The sequence below is a fragment of the Lycorma delicatula genome, chromosome 10 (assembly GCF_047948215.1).
Source record: "Lycorma delicatula isolate Av1 chromosome 10, ASM4794821v1, whole genome shotgun sequence".
Taxonomy (NCBI): domain Eukaryota; kingdom Metazoa; phylum Arthropoda; class Insecta; order Hemiptera; family Fulgoridae; genus Lycorma; species Lycorma delicatula.
Window position 1 is genome coordinate 92,532,694 of NC_134464.1, and position 19,864 is coordinate 92,552,557.

The window sequence follows — 19,864 nt, forward strand, 5'->3', positions numbered from 1 at the left end:
TTAAAATCTTTATATTAATAATCAAACACATTGCACAATCCTGTTTAAAGATAATAGAACCACTATAATTTCAGAAAATAAATTTAATAAATAAAAATAAAACATTTTTTTGCACGCTTTCTATATTGGATACTCAATTTAAATGTACCAATTTATTGCTGAAAAAATGGAAAACCAATACTATGAAATTTACAACTATAAATTGTACAAAAATATATGACTGATAAATTCTTAGGAAAAAATTTTAATTCAATTAATTCACGCACTTCTTTTATTTAAAAATAACTACTGGAAGTCTCACAGAGAATACCTGTTTCTTTTTCTGTTTACCCTCCAAAACTACTGTAACATATTACTTCAGAGATATGTATGAATGTAAATGAAGTGTAGTCTTGTACAGTCTCAGGTCGACAGTTCAACCAGTCTCAGGTCGACAGTGGTTAAGTGAAACCCAACCACCAAAGAACACTGGTATCCATGATCTAGTATTCAAATCAATATAAAAGTTTATTCTTTACTAGGATTTGAACTTTAGAAATCTCGACTTCAAAATTAACTGATTTGCAATGACGAGTTCATCAATAAACCAATCTGGTGGGTTACATAGAATATCTCAGGAAAAATTTAATGCACTCTAAATAATCCACTAAATGTCATAGTAAATTTCACCTCCCTTAAGTTCTGTATAATAATTTGTATTACTAACACAGTTAAACATTCAGTATGGTTTCATCCCCCACATAATAAAAACACACTGCAATGATTCCTCACTTGATTCCTAACTTTCATTGCTACAAAAATGGGCTGTTTCATTGAAGAGTAATTTAAATTTTGCTACAATTTTTTTTCTTCGATAGTGTTTACAAAAATAAACTCAATATAAAAATAAAAATGGATTCTTGAAAAACAATGTAGGCTACTCATTGAAATCTCAGTTTGGGTATTTTACAAGTATTATTGGTACTTACGTATTAACGCCACCGCAGCTACAGCTTTATTTAAAAACAAAGTAGTCAATCGGATTTCGGTGGAAAATGAACAGTCTCTTTATTAATTTTAATAAATGGTTATTTATATTTATTTATTTTATAAATATAATTTAACCAAACTTAACCTACGCACGCTTCGCTCGCTAACCTTAACTAATTAACACCGTAATTTTTTGAGTATTTATTTAATAAATTCAGTAATTATTGCAATTATTTATTATTTAAATAATCAAAACACTCCTGTTAATTAGTCAAGGTTAGCGAGCGAAGCGAGCGTAGGTTAAGTTTGGTTAAATTATATTTATAAAATAAATAAATATAAATAACCATTTATTAAAATTAATAAAGAGACTGTTCATTTTCCACCAAAATCCGATTGACTACTTTGTTTTTAAATAAAGCTGTAGCTACGGTGGCGTTAATACATAAGTACCACATTTGTTATTAAAAACTGAATTAGGTCACTGGTATTGGTTAAGTTATAATTAAATTAAGACCTATCATTTATAATGTAAAAATAACTATTTTAAAAATAATGAAAACATTAACTTCAACAACATAGGGACTAAATAAAAAAAAAATGTAAATTGTCAAGACAAGAAACCCCCTTGGGGCAGTTATTTAGCGAGTCAAAATGGTATTGCTTTTAACAGGTTTTTCATGATTTTTGAGAGGTTATAACTTTTTTATTTATCATAAGCATCTACAAAGACACTGCAAGTTGTGCAAATTTGAAATTTTTAACAAGTCCCATCAGAGTTATTTGAAGCCAAATTAAAAATTTTCTTTTTTAAATTAGTTCTCAGAAATTCATAAAACTTTACTGGTAAGTATATCACCACTAATATTATTTATTGTACAACTAACATATACCTATATACAAAAAAAATAATTCAAACTGTATCCCATCCCTGCCTCTTGAAAAAAATTACCAAAAATTAAATTTCAGTTTTTCATGTTCAACTTTATTGGCAATTTTCTCATAGAAAGAAGAGAGAGGTAAATAAACCACTGGACCAATATTTTACCTTGAGAAAATATGATTAAATTGCTGTTGTTACATCCTTTCAGGACCAATAATTTTTTCCGTAAACCCTTACAATCTCAAAAAAAAGGTGTGCGCACTGTAACAAAAATGGCCACCACAGGTAAACTGCTTAAATAGAAAATAAAAATAAATAAATAAACAGTTTTAAGGTCCTTAGGTGTGTAGGAAACATTATAGGCAACCACCCTTGGATCACTTCAAATGGACTGATAGATTTGAGTCCAAATAGACCAAATTTTTTGACTAAGTTTTTAATGGACAGTTTGTCTTTTTTGCTGGCTTTGATTTAAGTCTAACACAACTATTTTTTTCGATGCCATATTTTTTACACTAATACATAGTATCCAGAAGAACACTCAACCAACAATCGCACTGTACAGTTCCGTACTTTAGTTACTGAATTGTAATATGGATCGTAAAAATAAAATGACAAATTCAGGGAATGAATGGAAAACAAAAATTCATATATATTTATACACACGCGCACGCACAGTAAAGAAGACTTTGTTGTAATGAATAAGAGTGTGTTAAGTTATGATTCACAGGGCAGTAGGCATAAAGGCTACACAGTCAACACAATGATGACTGTATGCTGTCGCCTGTACAAGCTTTTAACGCTCTATGTCTGTCTGTCGTCGCCCATTATGATTGGCAATAAGTTACTGAAAATGTAAACATTTATGTAGTGTTAAATGCAAATTTATGGGTCACAACTCTGACATGACTAATTATTATTTTTGTTTATGTAGAGTAATTTGTAACATAGTGTAGTACAGTATAGTGTATACAGTAAGTATAGTACTGTACAGTATACATATTTTACTTTATATCGTGGGAAAATTTAGTACTATACTTTATGTATAGCATTAAATGGGTATGTGTTTTTTTGCATAAATTGCAGTACTCTATATGATTCTCAAAAAATGTTTCCGTTAACACGTGAGATTTTTCTGTTTCCGCGTCAGCCAGGTTTCCATTGTTTTAGGGAAACGTAACATATCTTTGCTAAAATTCATGGGAGCAGGGGAATTTTCCATTGAAGACAGGATTTTGTTAAATCCAAGTTCCATCAACTCAGCTTTTGCTGTATTAACTAGAATTTCTGTAGTTTCCGACCTAATTGTGGTTAATGCTGGATATCCCTCTTGTTATTATAGTTCTGCATTCAGATGATGCAGAGAAAAGAATCGGTCAGTCTCCCAAAATTATAAAAGCTTTGAACATGATATTTAATTACATCTCTCTCTTTTTCTGGTTAGCCTCCGGAACCACCATAAGGTATTACTTCAGAGGTTGAATGAGAATAATATGTCTGAATGTAAATGAAGTGTAGTCTTATACAGCCACAACCATTCCTGAGATGTATGGTTAATTGAAACCCAACCACCAAAGAACACCAGTATCTACGATCTAGTATATCGGTATTTTTAGGTATTTAATTGTCTAGAAAATACATATGAATCTATGTACTTTATGAGTGAATTAGTCTGTGTACCGTCAAAAATAGACAAAAAGTCAGATTATAGAATCATAAAACGGAAATTGCTAGAGAAATATGGCGACGATGTTTCGTTTATTTATAAGAAAAAGAAAGATCCAACGGTTTGCTTCATCAGTAGCTAATATGATGATTTAATTAAAGGTCTAGAGTTCATTAAAAAGCCTAATGAAAAAGAATTAACAGAAGAATCAAAGTGTGTTCGAATTTTAGAACTTGCAATTGATATTGTACGTTCTGACGTAAGAAAACATTTATATGGCAATGAGGTTCTAATAGGTTCCTCGATGTTAAATCGGTTGAATGATGAATGTGTGCCTAAATCATCTCATGATTTTATAGAATGAATTATAATTTTCAATAAAAAAGGAAGTAATACACCATACAAGACCAAATGTACAATCATTTATCAAGCAATAATGAGCACCATGCATTCACATTCTTATTTGTCTCCTAAAGATTCAAATTAGTATTATATTAAATGTTTGCATACTTTTAAACTTGTTCACGTAATTACTGCAATTTCATTATAATTTTCATTATATAATATTACAATTTTTTTCTTCAATTTTAACAAAAATATTATTACTATTCATCTTGCTTACTATTGAAAAGGTTTTTGGTACTCTTAACAAATTATTTGTACGTTTACTTATAATCTGATCAGAATGTGTCCAAAGACTTTTTTGTGTAGAATTTTCTGCTCAATATTTTTGAAAAGAATAATTTTTTTCTGTAAAATCAACATATTAAACAGAACCCAAATTTTCTTAAGAGCTATTCCACTAGGAAATGATGGTTATCTAGTAACAAGAACAGGCATCACAAAAGTTATACATTAACCTTTAAAAGACCTAACGATTGACTTTAGAATGCTTTGCAACTTTCAATTCATGTAATTTGCGGCTTCTAAACTCTTAAGAGACAACATATTTTGGTAAGAAGAAGATTGAGGTTGATAAATAATAGTAGAGAATTACTATTTCCCTGAATGGTTAGGTAGCAAGGGAAAACTGAATGACAACCATACTGATTGATGTATTTGGTGCCTTGCAATTTTTGTGATGGGAAATCAAATTTTTTTTATGGGACTCATCAAAGACATCTAAATGACCTGAATAAATTCACATGGTAGATTAAAAACCTTTATTGAAAACCGACTTTTACTTTATTTTTAATTTTATATAATTCAATGATTACATGTTAACGCAAATGCACAGGGACAGAAGAATATTTTGAACAATTTCCTCTGATATGCATACATTTAATAATAAAACTTGTTTTAATTTTTTCTTCAATAAATTTTTTATTACTAATTGGGAAAACTTAGTGCACCTGGTACAACTAAAATAATTAATACATCTTATAACAACTCCTTCATCATGATTAGCACGTAATCATCTATTTTCAAAATCAGCTAGAACTATGGTAAAAAAAACAAAAAAAAACACTGATAATATTTATACTCAAATACTCAAAATGCAAATATCAAGTACAAGCAGAAACAGTTATAGGCTGTGAAATATTTTCAACTTTGTATACATAAACCTTATAAAAATTAAATATAAGCAAAAGCTGATTTTATGGCTAAACAATATTATCTCTGTTTTTATTTGGCTTGACTACTGGAATAATTTTCAAGCTGCTATGTGTTTCCTTAACACACAACGAATCTCCAGAACCCAGATTCTTTTGTTTCCTTCATGTTACAATACAAATATGCAGGCAAGTCTGTATCTACCACATGCAACTCTTTCCACAAAGGAATACATACACCCTTCACAAAACTAGGGCCCCACCAAGCACATTCCTGGTAGACTAAAAGGCCTTCAGAGAACGGATTGATAGGGAATTATGACTGGAATTTTGCTAATCTCCCAAGGAAGAACCACAGTAATATATTATCAAACTCATGATCTAAAAGGGGTCGGAGTGCAATCCCAAACCCCAAAAATCTTTTATGCAATAAACACCAGTAAAAGTAAAAACCTGTTATATAAACAGAAGGAACCAGCAGCAAGGGACAATGTCCAGGCTCTGCAATAAATAGGGGGATAAAACATTCCCGATATACTTGCATTCCTTTCCAAAAAACACTAAATAAAGATGATCCAAAATTACTATACCAACAATAAATTAATGATTGGATTACTGGTGAGATAAAAAAGCTGAAATGTATACATGTAAAAGAATACAATTCAAAATACTCATACATTTTAACAAAACAATTTTTTTGTAATTAATTATATTACCATTATTGGGTCTCATGGGTTATACGACCACCACTATAGGACCCTCGGATACTTTCTGATTAAATGGAGGTCACCTGTTTTCAGAAGAAAGAATGATGTTTATAACAAAACTCAAACATTTTGGTTAGATTATATTAATCTAACCAATTTTGGTTAGATTATATTAATCTAACCAAAATTGGTTAATTATATTAATCTAACCAAAATGTTTTGAGTTTACTTAAAACTTAATCTATGCTCACTAACCTTGACTAGTGAGCAAAGGTTAATGAGCGTAGATTAAGTTTGGTTTGAATATATTTACAAGGGTCACATTTATATATGTATATAAAGAATATATATTTTTATTTTATTTTATATATTTATAGTGGTGGTCGTATAACCCACGGGTCCCTCATTATTTAATAAAACACCATCTATTTTACTTCAAACACCACATTTCAAAAGATTTAAGAACATGAAGAATGCTATAACAGATACTATTATTTATTTTTCTAAGTCAAAATTACAACTCAATTGTCATACGCTATGTAAAACCGGACTGTATATCTAATTACAATTCAAGAGTAATATTTCAATGACAGGTGAATTTGCACAAAAGAAAAACTGTATCATATTAACTGTAGAACTAAGGGAAGCTGTACTGTCTGTAGCAGGGTTACGTATAATGTGGTGCTACATTCATAAGCCTCTGAAATGCACATTTCTAATAAAAATGTACCACATTCATATATAAATGAATCAGAAAACTAGTATAAACTCGGCCAAATAAAAATAATATAATTTCATTATATACTCTGCTACATGTACTCAAGGAAAAGAGTAAAAAAATTATTTTTGTTAAACTTTAGTTTTCAATAGATGCATTACTTATTTACCAATCACATTTCAAATCAAAATTACACATATTATAAATATACATTATTCTAAATCTGTTAATAGCATACATTGTATTACATAGAAAACAAAATAAATAATAAACTAACCTGATCTAATCCTGATCCCTGATTCCTTTCTACCATTACTTTTTAAAGGTACATCAATAGAATAAACTTCCAACTCATTGTCACCCAACCTGAAAAAATTATTTTATACTCTAAATTAACTTTACAAAAAAAAGAAGCATATTACAATAAACAAAACAACTTCTCAATCCTTAAAAACAGACATGCAAGCAAGTTTAGATTTATAAATTTGTCAAAAAATTCAGTATATGCAACAAATCAGGTTTTTATACAGATTTAAACTGTCATTAAATAGATACAAAACCAAGAATATTTTTTTTCAAAAGTGTTAGCACTACAACCTATCAGAAAATTCCTTCTTTTCTACTAAATTAATGTTTTTAAATTTCATTTAAGTTACATACAATGTATAATTTGTAATTTTGGTACTTTCTAACACATTAAGGTAATAACTACAAAAATATGAATTTATTTAACTCTTAACTGGGCAACTTGCTGTTCTTTGTCCACTTTTTACAAATACAACAAAGAGTGTAAATTAACAAAAAAAACATACCACACAAAACCAAATGTTTTACAAGTTTATTATGAAAGCAGTAACTATTATAATAGCAACTGTTTATTTTTACAAATCCTATAAAAGACTTGATTAACTTAATATATTTGGAAAATAATGTTTATACAAACCATATTACTATAAAGAAAACAAAGAAATTATACATAGCATTACACAAACAGTGAATAAGGAATAATTATATTCTTATATTAAGCATACAATAACAGTTTAAAAGACATTAACAGTGACCCCAAACAGTATATACTTTACAGCATACCCAATTCAATCAGCTTATAAATAATTAAAAAGAGGTTTCTGACTCACTTTTATTTTCTCGAGACGTTTTCAAAAATATATGAATATCAAATTTAATGATTTTCAAGAATACAAAGACGCCCTCCTAATAATTATAATGTTTTTACTACAACTCGTTGTATTCTTAAAAAACATAACCTCAGAGAATTAAGATAAAAAATAAATATTAACACTTTATTACAATATATTACATTGAAAAATTTAATATTACAAAAACTACTAAAAGAAATTTGTTTAAACGAAAACGTTTGGTAAATTTTAATGCTAAGAATCATTCAAACAGCTTCACTAAACACAAGAAATGCACATAATTATACCCTACGAAAAGCTATAATCAGGATGTATAAATGTCATAGCAGTAAAAGTACTGCCAACGTAGATAATAGCTTCAAGACGGCCAACATAACCATATTTATAATAGAAAATTCAAAAATTATTTTAACTACTTTAAGAAACACTGATACACCAATTACTTATCATATCTTTTAAAAATGTATTTTGTACAGGCAACAGACAATAATTTATAGTAAGTTTCCTTTTTATTGCGTTTTACAAACAAATGAACTACTTGTACAAGTAGGGAAATTTGTTAATTGCGAGGGAAGTTTTATTACAAATCAATCCTATATAATTACCGCTCATAAAATTTCAGCGATTCAATTACCTGCTGTGGAACTGATGGGATGAAATAATTAAATATGTAAATTAATATCTTTTGATATGGTAAAAGCGAGTGCGACATAAATAAAAATAAAAAATAGATATTTTATTCTACTAAAATAATTATAAGCAAGTCGCCATGTTACGTTGTTTAAAGTTTATCTAAAACGAAAGGTCAAACTTTTTGTACACTTTTATCAACTAGTTGTTAATATATACTGAACTATACTTAGATCAAAGTTACTTACGTGGTGTTCTTAGACAGTGCAACATGTCGAATATTGTAAAAACAACTTTTGAATTATATAAAAAGCAGAGAAGTTATGATGAAAATGGTGTGGATTACTATTCCGGTGCTGAACAGCCTGTTGAAGAGATACGGGAATTTTTGGGGAAGTTCGAAGGCGGAAAAATTGACTTAACGTTAAATAACGAAAATGGAATAGCTAAGCTAGTTTTAAACAATCCAAGTCATAGAAATGCAATCACAGGTAAAATTATTAAATAACTTTTATGTTTTAAAATTTATATATAATTAAAACGAATAAATGAAATAGGTAAACTTCGCTCAAAAAAATAATACAGATGTATTGAGCTGTTTCACCTCAGTTTGTACAACATACGTTAATAGCTATTCATAGTCTTTATTTCATTTTGCTCTTAATACTTCTTAGTATTAATATCCTTAATATATGTAACTCATTTTATTCTTAATTTTAATAATTATGCCAATTTGTTAATTATATTATAATTAAACTTTTTATAATCTTTAACTCAGAAAGCAAATCTTAATTATTTTAACCGCCCCATTTACCCAATTTGGCTTTTCTCGACCGAATTTTTAGCATCTCAGAAATAAGATCCCCTCTCCAGACTACACATTTTAATGAAAGTGTTTTTTTATTAAATGTAATTATTAATTTATTAAGTTTGATTAATCACATTTAAGCATTAATTACTTACCTGGCAAATTAAATTACTGGTAATGCATATTCAAATTAATAATTTGTAAAAAAATGCTTTTAAGTTGTAGGTCTGCAGTTACATTATTTTATCTGTGAAATGTACATTATATTATTTTTTATTTTTAATTCATGTTGTTAAATATAAATTATTTTCTGTTTTTTTTAATTAATAAAGCGCTTATTATTGTTATGTTCTATACTGAAAATATATAGCATTAGCTGTGCTGAAAGATTACTATAAGGAAATCAACAAGAGAATTGCTGTAAAAACTGTTTAAAAAGAGTAAAATTCTAAAACTAAGTGCAACTTTTTATTGTTTAACAATTATAATAATACTATAAAAAGAAAATTCTTATCTGTTTTTTAATTAGATTTTTACAAAAAATGATAAAAAAATTGTTAAAAAACCGAAATGAAGTGTTAGCTTAATAAATTGTAATCACATAAACTCTTCATTACAACTGGATGTAAATTAAACTTATCATTACTATTGTTATTATTTAAACTCACTCTTTACTTCCAATTTGACTAGACCTTTTATTACTTTTAGTTTACAGTTTTTATTTATTACAAAAATAGTTTGAAACATTCTTTTTTAATTCTTTGGTCAGTATTAATTTTTTATGATAATTATCCTATACTTATGTCAAAAAATATAGATTTTCAGATTTTTTAACAATCTAAATTCATATGTACTTTTACAATTCCATGTTTTGTAAATATTTTTTTTTGGGATTTCTCATTAATTTTAAATTGAAAGAAATCTAAACATAATTTTTCTATCACCCTCAGTTTAATAGAAAGTCATGTTAAAGGTCTCTAAGAGTTAATATAACTAATGTTATGGAATGTCATACACTTACATAAAAATTTCTTAGCAGATGCGCCTAGGCACAACTTATATGTTAAGTATGTCTCTGGTACATCTCAAATTAAAGTCCTTCAGATAATCACTTAGCATATTAACACTCCATTTGCCTTTGTAATGGTTCTTCAACACTGAAATGTCTTTGTGGACCGTTTCAACACTTACTGCTCCAAGATTTAGCAGGGAAAAATCCAGATGTGAATGCACAACTGGACTTTTAGTGACATATACATCCCACAGCTGGTATTTTCTCCCTTGAGAATCGTTGACTACCCTTCTTTATAATTTTTACAAATTTTTTTATTAATTCTAGTTTGATATGAAGGTGCGGTAAAAATATTTTTTCTGGTTAACTAGAGACTCGTGAATAATGTTTTTTTCACTATGAATTAAATTCACACATTCCTTTCTCTGTCTTATTACATAATCTTGATCCCTGGCTTGGCTTTGGCATTCATAAACAAAATAACAGTTTTTTTTAATATCCTAGGAGCATACCTAACAAAAGACCTATTATTACTTTTAAATCTTCACATACGTTTGTTATACTTTTTCAATAAAAGTTTTTATAACATCATATGTTTCTTTCATGTTAATTCCATAACAGTTTGATACTACTGTGAAGCAGAACTGCTTTTAAGCTATACTTTGAGGAATCAATGAAAAGGCACCACTCTTAGGGTTTATGAACTTGCCCTAATTGTAACATAAGCTCATTAACATTTGTACAATAAATTAAGTAATTTTCTTCAGCCAAGAATTGAGAAAAATCTTTCTGTCAGTTTTGATAGCCCAAGATTTTTGTATTTTTTTAAAGTAATTTCCAGCCTTGCAATCTTGAGCCTAAAAGTTCAACCTGATTTTTTGATCCTAGTCATTTAGCTCACCTCGTCATATAGTATGTGACTCATTGGATTGTAATTCAAATTGAATCGTGACTGTGTTCTTCCATAATGTCTGCTTCTTCATCACTGATTTCATGAAACAAGTTTTCCAGGAACTTTGGGAACTGGAATGGATTAATTGTCAGGTGCAGTACTGAGTGCACATGGCAATGAAGGATAGCAGCATACAATGTGTTTAGACTTCTTAGAAATTCCATACGCATTAGGTAAGCAGGAATAACAATCTTATGGTTCAGACCAAATTGAAGTGATCTCTATTTTTCACTAAAGTATAAGGACACCAAATGACAAGGCCTTTTGTATGCCTTTTAGCCATCCTCTTAAGTTGACTGCACAGTTATGACATATTACATGAGGAGCCCATGTCTTATCATGATTACTAATTATACAATCAAGTACAATTTATAAGCTTTTTTAATCGGAACAACTTTTGTAAGCTGGAATATTTTTATTATGTGATTTTATAGTAAACTCACCACTCGCTTAACAAAAACTGTACAAATCATTTACATACTTACAAGGCATGAGACATCCCTGTTCACTCACTTAATACAGTTATTGCACTGACTGAAGAGATCTGTTATTAAAAGTAATAGACTAACAAAGCAACTAACTTTGTGTTGTTTTCAGTTGTACAAAAACACAGTGAATCTTGCTCATGTACACTTCAATAGCAAGTTTGATGTCATAATATGTGATATTTGTGCTATGACTTGAGTTATTGTTTCATGGTTAACAACTTATTATATATAAAAATATATAATAAACATAAAGTTATGTAAAAAAAAAAAAATGTATGTGTAATCATCCATTATATATTATCAACAATCTTGAAAACTTAAATTTAGGAATTTTTCATAAACATAGGAATGGAAAAATTCTGATTTCAGATTCATTTTCAGCATTAAAACACAGATTGCTTTCATTTATCACATATTAAGAAACAAAAATTGCGTTTATCAGTATAATTAATCTCATGAATACATGTAATGTACTGAATTCTTAAATCACTCAAAATTAATCAAATTCATTCAAATTAATTATACTTTAATAATTATTGGCTGCACTTTCATTGGGTATTGGACATGTAAATAAGAAGATCGCTTGAATATTTTATTTTTTAGTTATTTATATTTTGTTTTTTTACCGTAGGAAGAATGATGGTCGAACTTGAAGAAGCAGTTGATGAACTTCAAAAATGGAAATACGGTAAAGGTATCATTGTTTATGGTGCTGAAGGGAATTTCTGTTCTGGTGGTGATTTAAAATTTGTTAAGAAAATATGTAATCCGGATGATGGATTTAAAATGGCTACATTTATGCAAGGTGTTCTTAATAAATTACAAGGATTACCTATGATATCTGTTGCATTTATTGATGGAATTGGTATGGTATGAGAAACAATTATTTAAATTAGATAAGAAAACTAATAAATTAATAATAAATACAGTTAGCAAGTTATATTTCTATATACATGTGTATAACAATGCTTTTTCTAAGTTTAATTATAAAAGCTGTTTGTAAAATCATTTATTCTTTCTCATACATTTATCGCAGAATGTTCTAATATCTGTTATCCAAATAATTTAAAACTTTTTCAGAGGAATTTTGTCATCCTAAAAAAATCATATTTTAAAAATGTAAAGCTATTTATTCAGAACTTATCCAAGATAATTTATAAATAAAAAGACTGAATAGTAATATTGATTAAACTTTCCTGAACTGTAAAAAAGGAAAAAAAAATTCATTTTTATTATTTAAATGTATATAACGTTGCTGAGAATAGAATTTGAAAAATGGACTGTTAGAGTTAACTAAACATTTTTCATAGTTCAGTTTTTATTTTAGAATAAATTATTCCAACAACTTAAACTTATTAAAATCTAACTCATGTGAAAATTAGTTTTAGCCATAACAAGATTTAATTTTATTAAAGTGTATGGTAAGACGATAATTAAAATGATATATGTGTTTTTAGTAAAAAATGAAAAATAATTCAATTTATTTTCTCCTTGTAGTTTTCTTTTTAAATGAATTGAGGATTTACCAACAATGACATCTAGGTTCCATCACCTCTTGTAATAAATATCTCAATTTACAACACAGCTTCCATCACAATTTAACTTCCATAGAAATTTTCAGTGTTTATATGTATATAAATCATGTAATTTGTTTTCAGTCTTTTTAAAAAACTTGAGAGTTTACAAACTGCATGTTAAATATTTATATTTACATTCCAATTTTAATTATTCTAATCTATGACATTATCTTGACTACTTAATGAGACTGTAATTTATTTAAAAAAAAAAAATTAAAAATTTAATTTGCATATGAAAAAAAAATATTTATCAGAAAATTTACATATATATATATATATATATATATATATACACACACAAACAAAAAAACTTCATAAATAATTAATCTATGAAGTTAGTAGGAAATGTAGATATTGAAGAAGAATTGCTGGATGCTGTGCAATAATTTCTTGTAACAAGCAGTGGAAAATTGTAAGGTCATTTAAATATTTCATACCAAGCGATTTTTAAGTTGAATTTTTCAAGGCTGTAAAACTACCCAGATCTCTGGTAGCAGATGTTTTTTTTTTAAATATAAAGTTATAGAGATGTTATGATAAAAAAAGATTAGTTCTACTAAAAGTTATATTCTAATTATAAAGCAGCTACTTTTACAACTTTATGTACATTTAAAAAAATATAAATAAAGTATTTTTTTTCCATTTTTACAGTTCAGGAAATTTTAAATTGTACTAGTTAATTCAATCTTTATTTACAATTTACCTTTGATAAGTTCTATATAAATAGGTTTGAAATTCAAAAATATGATTTTTTAATGGGATGAATCTCTAGAAAAGTTATTGGATAACATATTTCATGACTAATTTTCCAACAATTTTTTGTATTAATTTTCAAAGTGGTCTAACCAACTTTTAACATATGAATTATTTCATCTATTATTGTAGCGATAGAATTTTTAATAATGAATTAAATGTGCTTAAAATTTTTTTTATGTAAAATTTTTTAATCTTTTTATTTTTCATTGTTAGATAAAAACTTTTTTAATATAAATGAATCCTAAATAGTGCAAATTGTTCAATTTTTTTAAATACCTAGTAAGAAATATTGTGTGTTTTGATCACTTACATTCCGCTGGCAGAATTTTCAATCGTTAATAACTATATGGAAAATACATATTTTTTTTAATATACCTACAATTAGAAACAACATCAAAAGTTCACTTAATTTGCAAGATTATAAGTGGGAGCTTCATCATTTTTTTTATGTGAAATAAAAATTTATTTGGAAATAAATATCACAATGAAGCACAGATTACATATAACACATATTTGCATATATTATATATTCATAAAAATACATTATATTATATAAAATGTAATAGATAGGAAGTAAAATATTACTAAAACTCAAATTAAGAAAAAAACCCATTTTTCAATTCGTCTTTACTAAATTACATCAACATATCTGTCAGGAAATAAATTCATTATCTTCTTTATTTTGAGAGAAGTAAACTGTAAGATTTTTTTTTTTTAGATTTCTTTGGTGTGATTAAAGTAGCCTGAGAAACAGAAGAATAAATTCTTCTGTTTGAGAGAAAAACAAATTAATTTTTTTATTGGCATCTATCTAATGTCATTCAAAGGAAATTAATGATTTTTTTTACATTAATTTTCAGCATTCAAAATATGTTAAATGTAATTCTAACATATTTTTTAATTAGTTTAATTTTTATACAGTCAATAAGCTTTGATTTTTTAAAAGCCAATTTCACACTATTTGTCGTACTATTATTTGTATTTAATCAACGATTCAAAATTGTAGGACAGTACTTCGAGATTGACTAGGGATATTTAACTTTAAATATAAGTTATATTTAATTAAAAATGCTTGTATAAATATATGACCCAAAACACTTTCTCTTTTTGAGTTATGCTAGCAAAATATTTCGCCCAGATTTTCTACATAAGGGTAAAATAAAATCATAGTGGAAACCTTAGATTTAAGTATTTGAGTATAATAATATTCTCTTCGTAATGTTAAATAAATATTAAAAAATTTCTTCTAAATTGTCATGAGAATCACTTAATGAGTGAAGTTCAGCTGCTTTTTAAAAAATAATCTCATCTGCTATTAAGATAATGGCAAACATCATGAATATGTGTATATTTTGAGAAATGTTGGACATGCTACTGATTTATTGTAAAATAAATAATAATGGTACACCTGAGGTTTGAGAATACCGTTAAATATTCAGATCAAAGAATACCAAATCATTTCAAATTTTGAAGTTGAGTGGTTCATATAGATATCTTGTGGAAAAGTGGAAAATTGTAAGGTCATTTAAAATGTTTCATAGCAACTGTGTGCTGAATATTACAGAAGTTACAATTGTATTCATTCCATACAATCTGTGTAGAATACATATTGCCTATAATAAATGAACAAAATTCTGTTTAGTTTAATTAGAAAATGTGCAAAAATCCAAATTTCCTTAATTGTTTTTGATGTATCGTGATTCAGATGGTTGTTTTTTGAATACTCACACTTGGGGAAAAGAAACCTCACATAAAACTTTCACAACGTGTTTTCAACATACTATTTTATATAATGTGTACTCTGGCATTCTTGGTTACACACAGTGGAATTTTTTTTCTTACCGTAAAGGCTTCCAGTATAAATATTTACTCGCTTATTTCTTGCAGAAGAATCATATTAAATTCTGCGAGATAATCTTATTGCAGATAGATTAGGAATGTAGTTTATGCATTACAATGTACCAGTTCACTTCTCATAATATATATGGAATATTCTGATGGATCGTTATTTGCACCGGTAAAATGACCGCCACAATCTCATTAGATTCCATCAGAATATTTCCTTTACAGTTGGATGAAGTAATTGGGTTTTTTACATAAACTGGCACAAAAGAAAAAATGGGAAATTGCATCATAGAAGGGTTGCAGCAAGTATTAATTATAGCCTATTATAAGATAAACTTGGATTTGTCAGACTAAATGCTGCATTTAACAAATTAGTGGCCACATCGAAAAACTGCTTTGAATATATGTTAGTACCTTTAATCATAAATAAATATTTCAATAATAAATTATTTTAAGTTAAAAGTTAATGTGATTTTTTTATAATTTAATTTTTTTACACTGTTTTACGTACTTTGATGCAATTAATTGTTAAATTTTTTTTTAATATCTTAGCATTAACATGTAACTTTAAATGCAAATAAAATTGTTGTATTGTGTTTCTTAGGTAAACATAATGCGCTATTGATTGTGTGGATGGAATGGTAATTAATGTTAATAATGGTATAACTGCTGCCCATAAAGTGAAATCTCTTGTTTTATTGGATGAAAAATTGTTAGGACGATCAAATTGATTTCGTTTGAAACAAAATTAAACCTTACTGTTTTATTTTAATACACTAAGCCTGTCATCAATAATAAATATTTGTTACACTGATGTATATTCCTATCGTAAGTGTATTATCATCTCTTAAGATTTTATCAAAAAGTCAAAATCTTTTCATAATACAAAAATGAGCTATCATATCATTGTTTAACACCTATAGGTATGAATCATACAGCTGCCCAATATTTAGTAAATTAAAGATGTTATTATCTTTGTGTTTATATTTATAAAAGTGCAATCTTTGCTAAAATGAATAGTCACTTATTCTTCAAAAATAACAGTATCTACCTCTGATATTCAGAGGTTTTGCATAACAATATTTCAGCTTATAAGAAAAGGCATTATCCTTCTATTGCCATTTTTAATAAATTTTCTGAACCATCTAAAAAGAAATCTTCACTACTTTTTTTAAAATAGAATCAAAAGATTTTCTTTCATAGAAACAGTATTTAATTCACAGAAAACAAGGATTTTTTTATATTCTGTTCAACATGTACATAAATATGTATCCAAATAATTTTCATTAATGCCTTTAAAATTGTAATTTATTTTGTGGTTATCTTTTGTATTTAGTATCTTTATATATTTCTGTTAATATTATTTCAAGTGTTTATATTTTAAACAATTATAATGAGCTTTAATTACGTGTATTTATTTTATAATTAATTTTATATTTCACGATGCTGCTGTGATCAAAGTTTTACCGTGTTTTCCTTTGACTCATCCTGGCAAATGCTAGACTGTTCATTTTTCATCCGTGAATTAGCATATTTACCCATTCGTGACGTGATTATTATGTACACATCAGAATAAAATATTCATTATAATTTTTGTATCGATTAATATTGAAACATTCCTCTATGACATTTTGGTCTTTTTTGATTAGAATTAAACCAAATTTCTAAATTTTTGTTTATCGAGTATTTATATAAACTTTTTCAGAATAAACAATTTCTATAAATTTAGTTAGAAATTTATCGTCACACGACGTTAGCCCACCGGGCAGGTCTAGCGGTTAACTCATCACAAATCAGTTATTTAACAGCTGATTTTTGAAGTTGAAGGTTTTGAGGTTCAAATCCTAGTAAAAGTTAGTTGCTTTTATTCAGATTTGAATACTAGACAGTGGATACCGGTGGTACTTTGGCGGTTGATGTTTCAATTAACCACACCTTCAGGTCTGAGTCTGTAGACTACATTCATTTACATGTCATACATATCATCCTCATGTCATTGGGCTGTGGGGTGGAGTTGCTTATTTTTTACTAGTTGGACAGATTGCAACATACACATAGGAAAATAATAATAAAAAAAATAAACATAATACCGTAAGAAAATTTTACAGGTGAATATGAAAACAATACATAAAATAAATATAAATAAACAAACATAATCAAAACAAAAAATACATCAAACTATCATATAAACAAAGAGTCAGAAAAAAACAGGGCACAAAATTAAAAATCTGGATTCAATGTAGTTTTCAGAAGAAAAAACACAGAATACCACTACACACTAAACACAATACCTTTAGAGTAGTATAGACTGAAATACTCTGAAAATAAAGTTTCTACAGTAGAAAAACAGGACAGTTTCAAACAAACATAGCGCAAAAAAGGACTAAATTTTAAAAAACAAAACCTCCCAGCTATAACCAGTTAATGCCAGAATAGAAAACAGCTGGATCAATTGCGAAAGTAGCTGTAACTGAAAATGTAATGTTGTAAGTTTAGAATGTTTGTTAAAATAAATTTGGTTTGTCAATTGTTTGGTATAATTTAACGTTTCCCTTTTTTATAATTTTCAGGTGCTCTAGGTGGAGGTTCAGAAATCGCTATAAGCTGTGATTATCGCTTATTATCGCAGAATGAAAATACAGGAATCGCTTTTGTACATAGTAAAATGGGTATAGTACCGGCATGGGGAGGCGCTGGAAAGCTTGTTAAAGTAGTCGGAAAACAAAATGCAATGGATATTTTGTTAAGTGCCAGAATAATACAGCAAGAAGAAGGAATTAAACTTGGATTAATAGACAAAGTAGTAGCATCACTGGATGATGCTGAAAAGTGGCTTACTGAAAAAACAAAAGCCGATAAAAGTGTAGTTAGATCATTGAAATATATAATTTTAAATTCTCTTCATAATTATGATGACCCAGGAAACGTTGAAAGAAGGTTATTTTCACCATTATGGGGTAGTGTGGCGAATAAAGATGCACTAGAAAGACATGTAAAGCATAAAGTAATACTGGGATAAATACATGGATCTAAAAAAAAGTTTTACCATCGGTTTCAAATTCCAAAGTCAGTTAAGATCAACATATTTATCGCTGTATGGATATGTACTATTATTACATTAAAAAATTAATCGATGTTATGCTGAAGTAATAGTTTTTTTTTTATTCTTAAATTAGCAAATTACTGACAATTTTAAATTTTAGTCAATCGAAAAAACCGATTACCATACTTTAGATAAACCTAATAAATAAGTCTGCCGCATTAAATTTAAATTAAATATTAAATATTTATTTAACATGAAATTTTTTAATAAGTTACTGTCTGCATAAATTGGAGAACAGCATATTATTAATATACTATTTCCTAACTTCTGTATATAGTATAAAGGTGAATATGAAAACAATACATAAAATAAATATTAATAAACAAACATAATCATAGCAAAAAATACATCAAACTATCATATAAACAAAGACTCTGATAAAAACAGGGCATACTAATGAGTGTTGACTTCAGCAGTTTTTGTCGTTAAAAATTTATTAAACATTTTTTGAATTTTTATTAAAATTTAAACACAATACATTTACTGTCAAACTGATGGCATAGAACATTTGGATGTAATTACTTTAGAAGAAATTATATTTTAATTTTAAAGTATATTTCTTTTTTTTCCCCGGTTATGCTGGTCAAGTCATACAATAACTTTCATAACTTTTTCAGTGCAAAACCTTTTTGACTTCATCAGAAAGACTTTACAATTCAATCGTTAAAAATTTTTTTATTTTCATAATAAAAAAATTTTTTAAATTTTAGGCCACCATATCGGTGCGGCTTTTTTTATTGATTATAATGATTACCAAAATAAGATTTAAGCATCAAAGTTTCCAAATTTCAAATAACAGCATTTTTGATTTTGGAGGCTTTCTTATTTTGCGGGGACAATTAGTAATTTTTTTTTTTTAAAAGTGATCCTTAACAAAAAATAAAAAATAAAAAAAGGATTATTTAAAAATATTAAAAAAATTAAAGTATAAATTTTATGATAGTAATGAAAAAAATTACTTCTTATTTTGGGTTTGGGTCTACTCAATATTGCAAAATATGTTTAACACTGACTGCCTTAAAAGATTACTTTAGTAGTAC

At 27.3% G+C, this 19,864-nt stretch overlaps 2 protein-coding genes across 2 annotated transcripts in view; one reads left to right on the forward strand and one right to left on the reverse strand.

Annotated features, from left to right (window-relative positions):
• The window catches only part of LOC142331218 (uncharacterized), a 112,502-nt gene extending 104,586 nt beyond the window's left edge, over window positions 1-7,916 (reverse strand). The window contains exons 1-2 of the mRNA XM_075376961.1: window positions 7,633-7,916; window positions 6,774-6,862 (exon numbers count right to left, since the gene is read on the reverse strand). Coding sequence (XP_075233076.1) covers window positions 6,774-6,809 — 36 coding nt within the window. The 5' untranslated portion in view covers window positions 6,810-6,862; window positions 7,633-7,916. The remainder of the gene's footprint in view (window positions 1-6,773; window positions 6,863-7,632) is intronic.
• A 362-nt stretch (window positions 7,917-8,278) lies between these two features.
• LOC142331120 (ethylmalonyl-CoA decarboxylase-like) lies at window positions 8,279-19,375 on the forward strand. Its single transcript, XM_075376802.1, has 3 exons — window positions 8,279-8,774; window positions 12,175-12,408; window positions 18,292-19,375. The coding sequence occupies exons 1-3, from the start codon at window positions 8,555-8,557 to the stop codon at window positions 18,738-18,740; spliced, it is 903 nt and encodes a 300-aa protein (XP_075232917.1). The 5' UTR covers window positions 8,279-8,554; the 3' UTR covers window positions 18,741-19,375.
• Window positions 19,376-19,864: the final 489 nt, after the last annotated feature.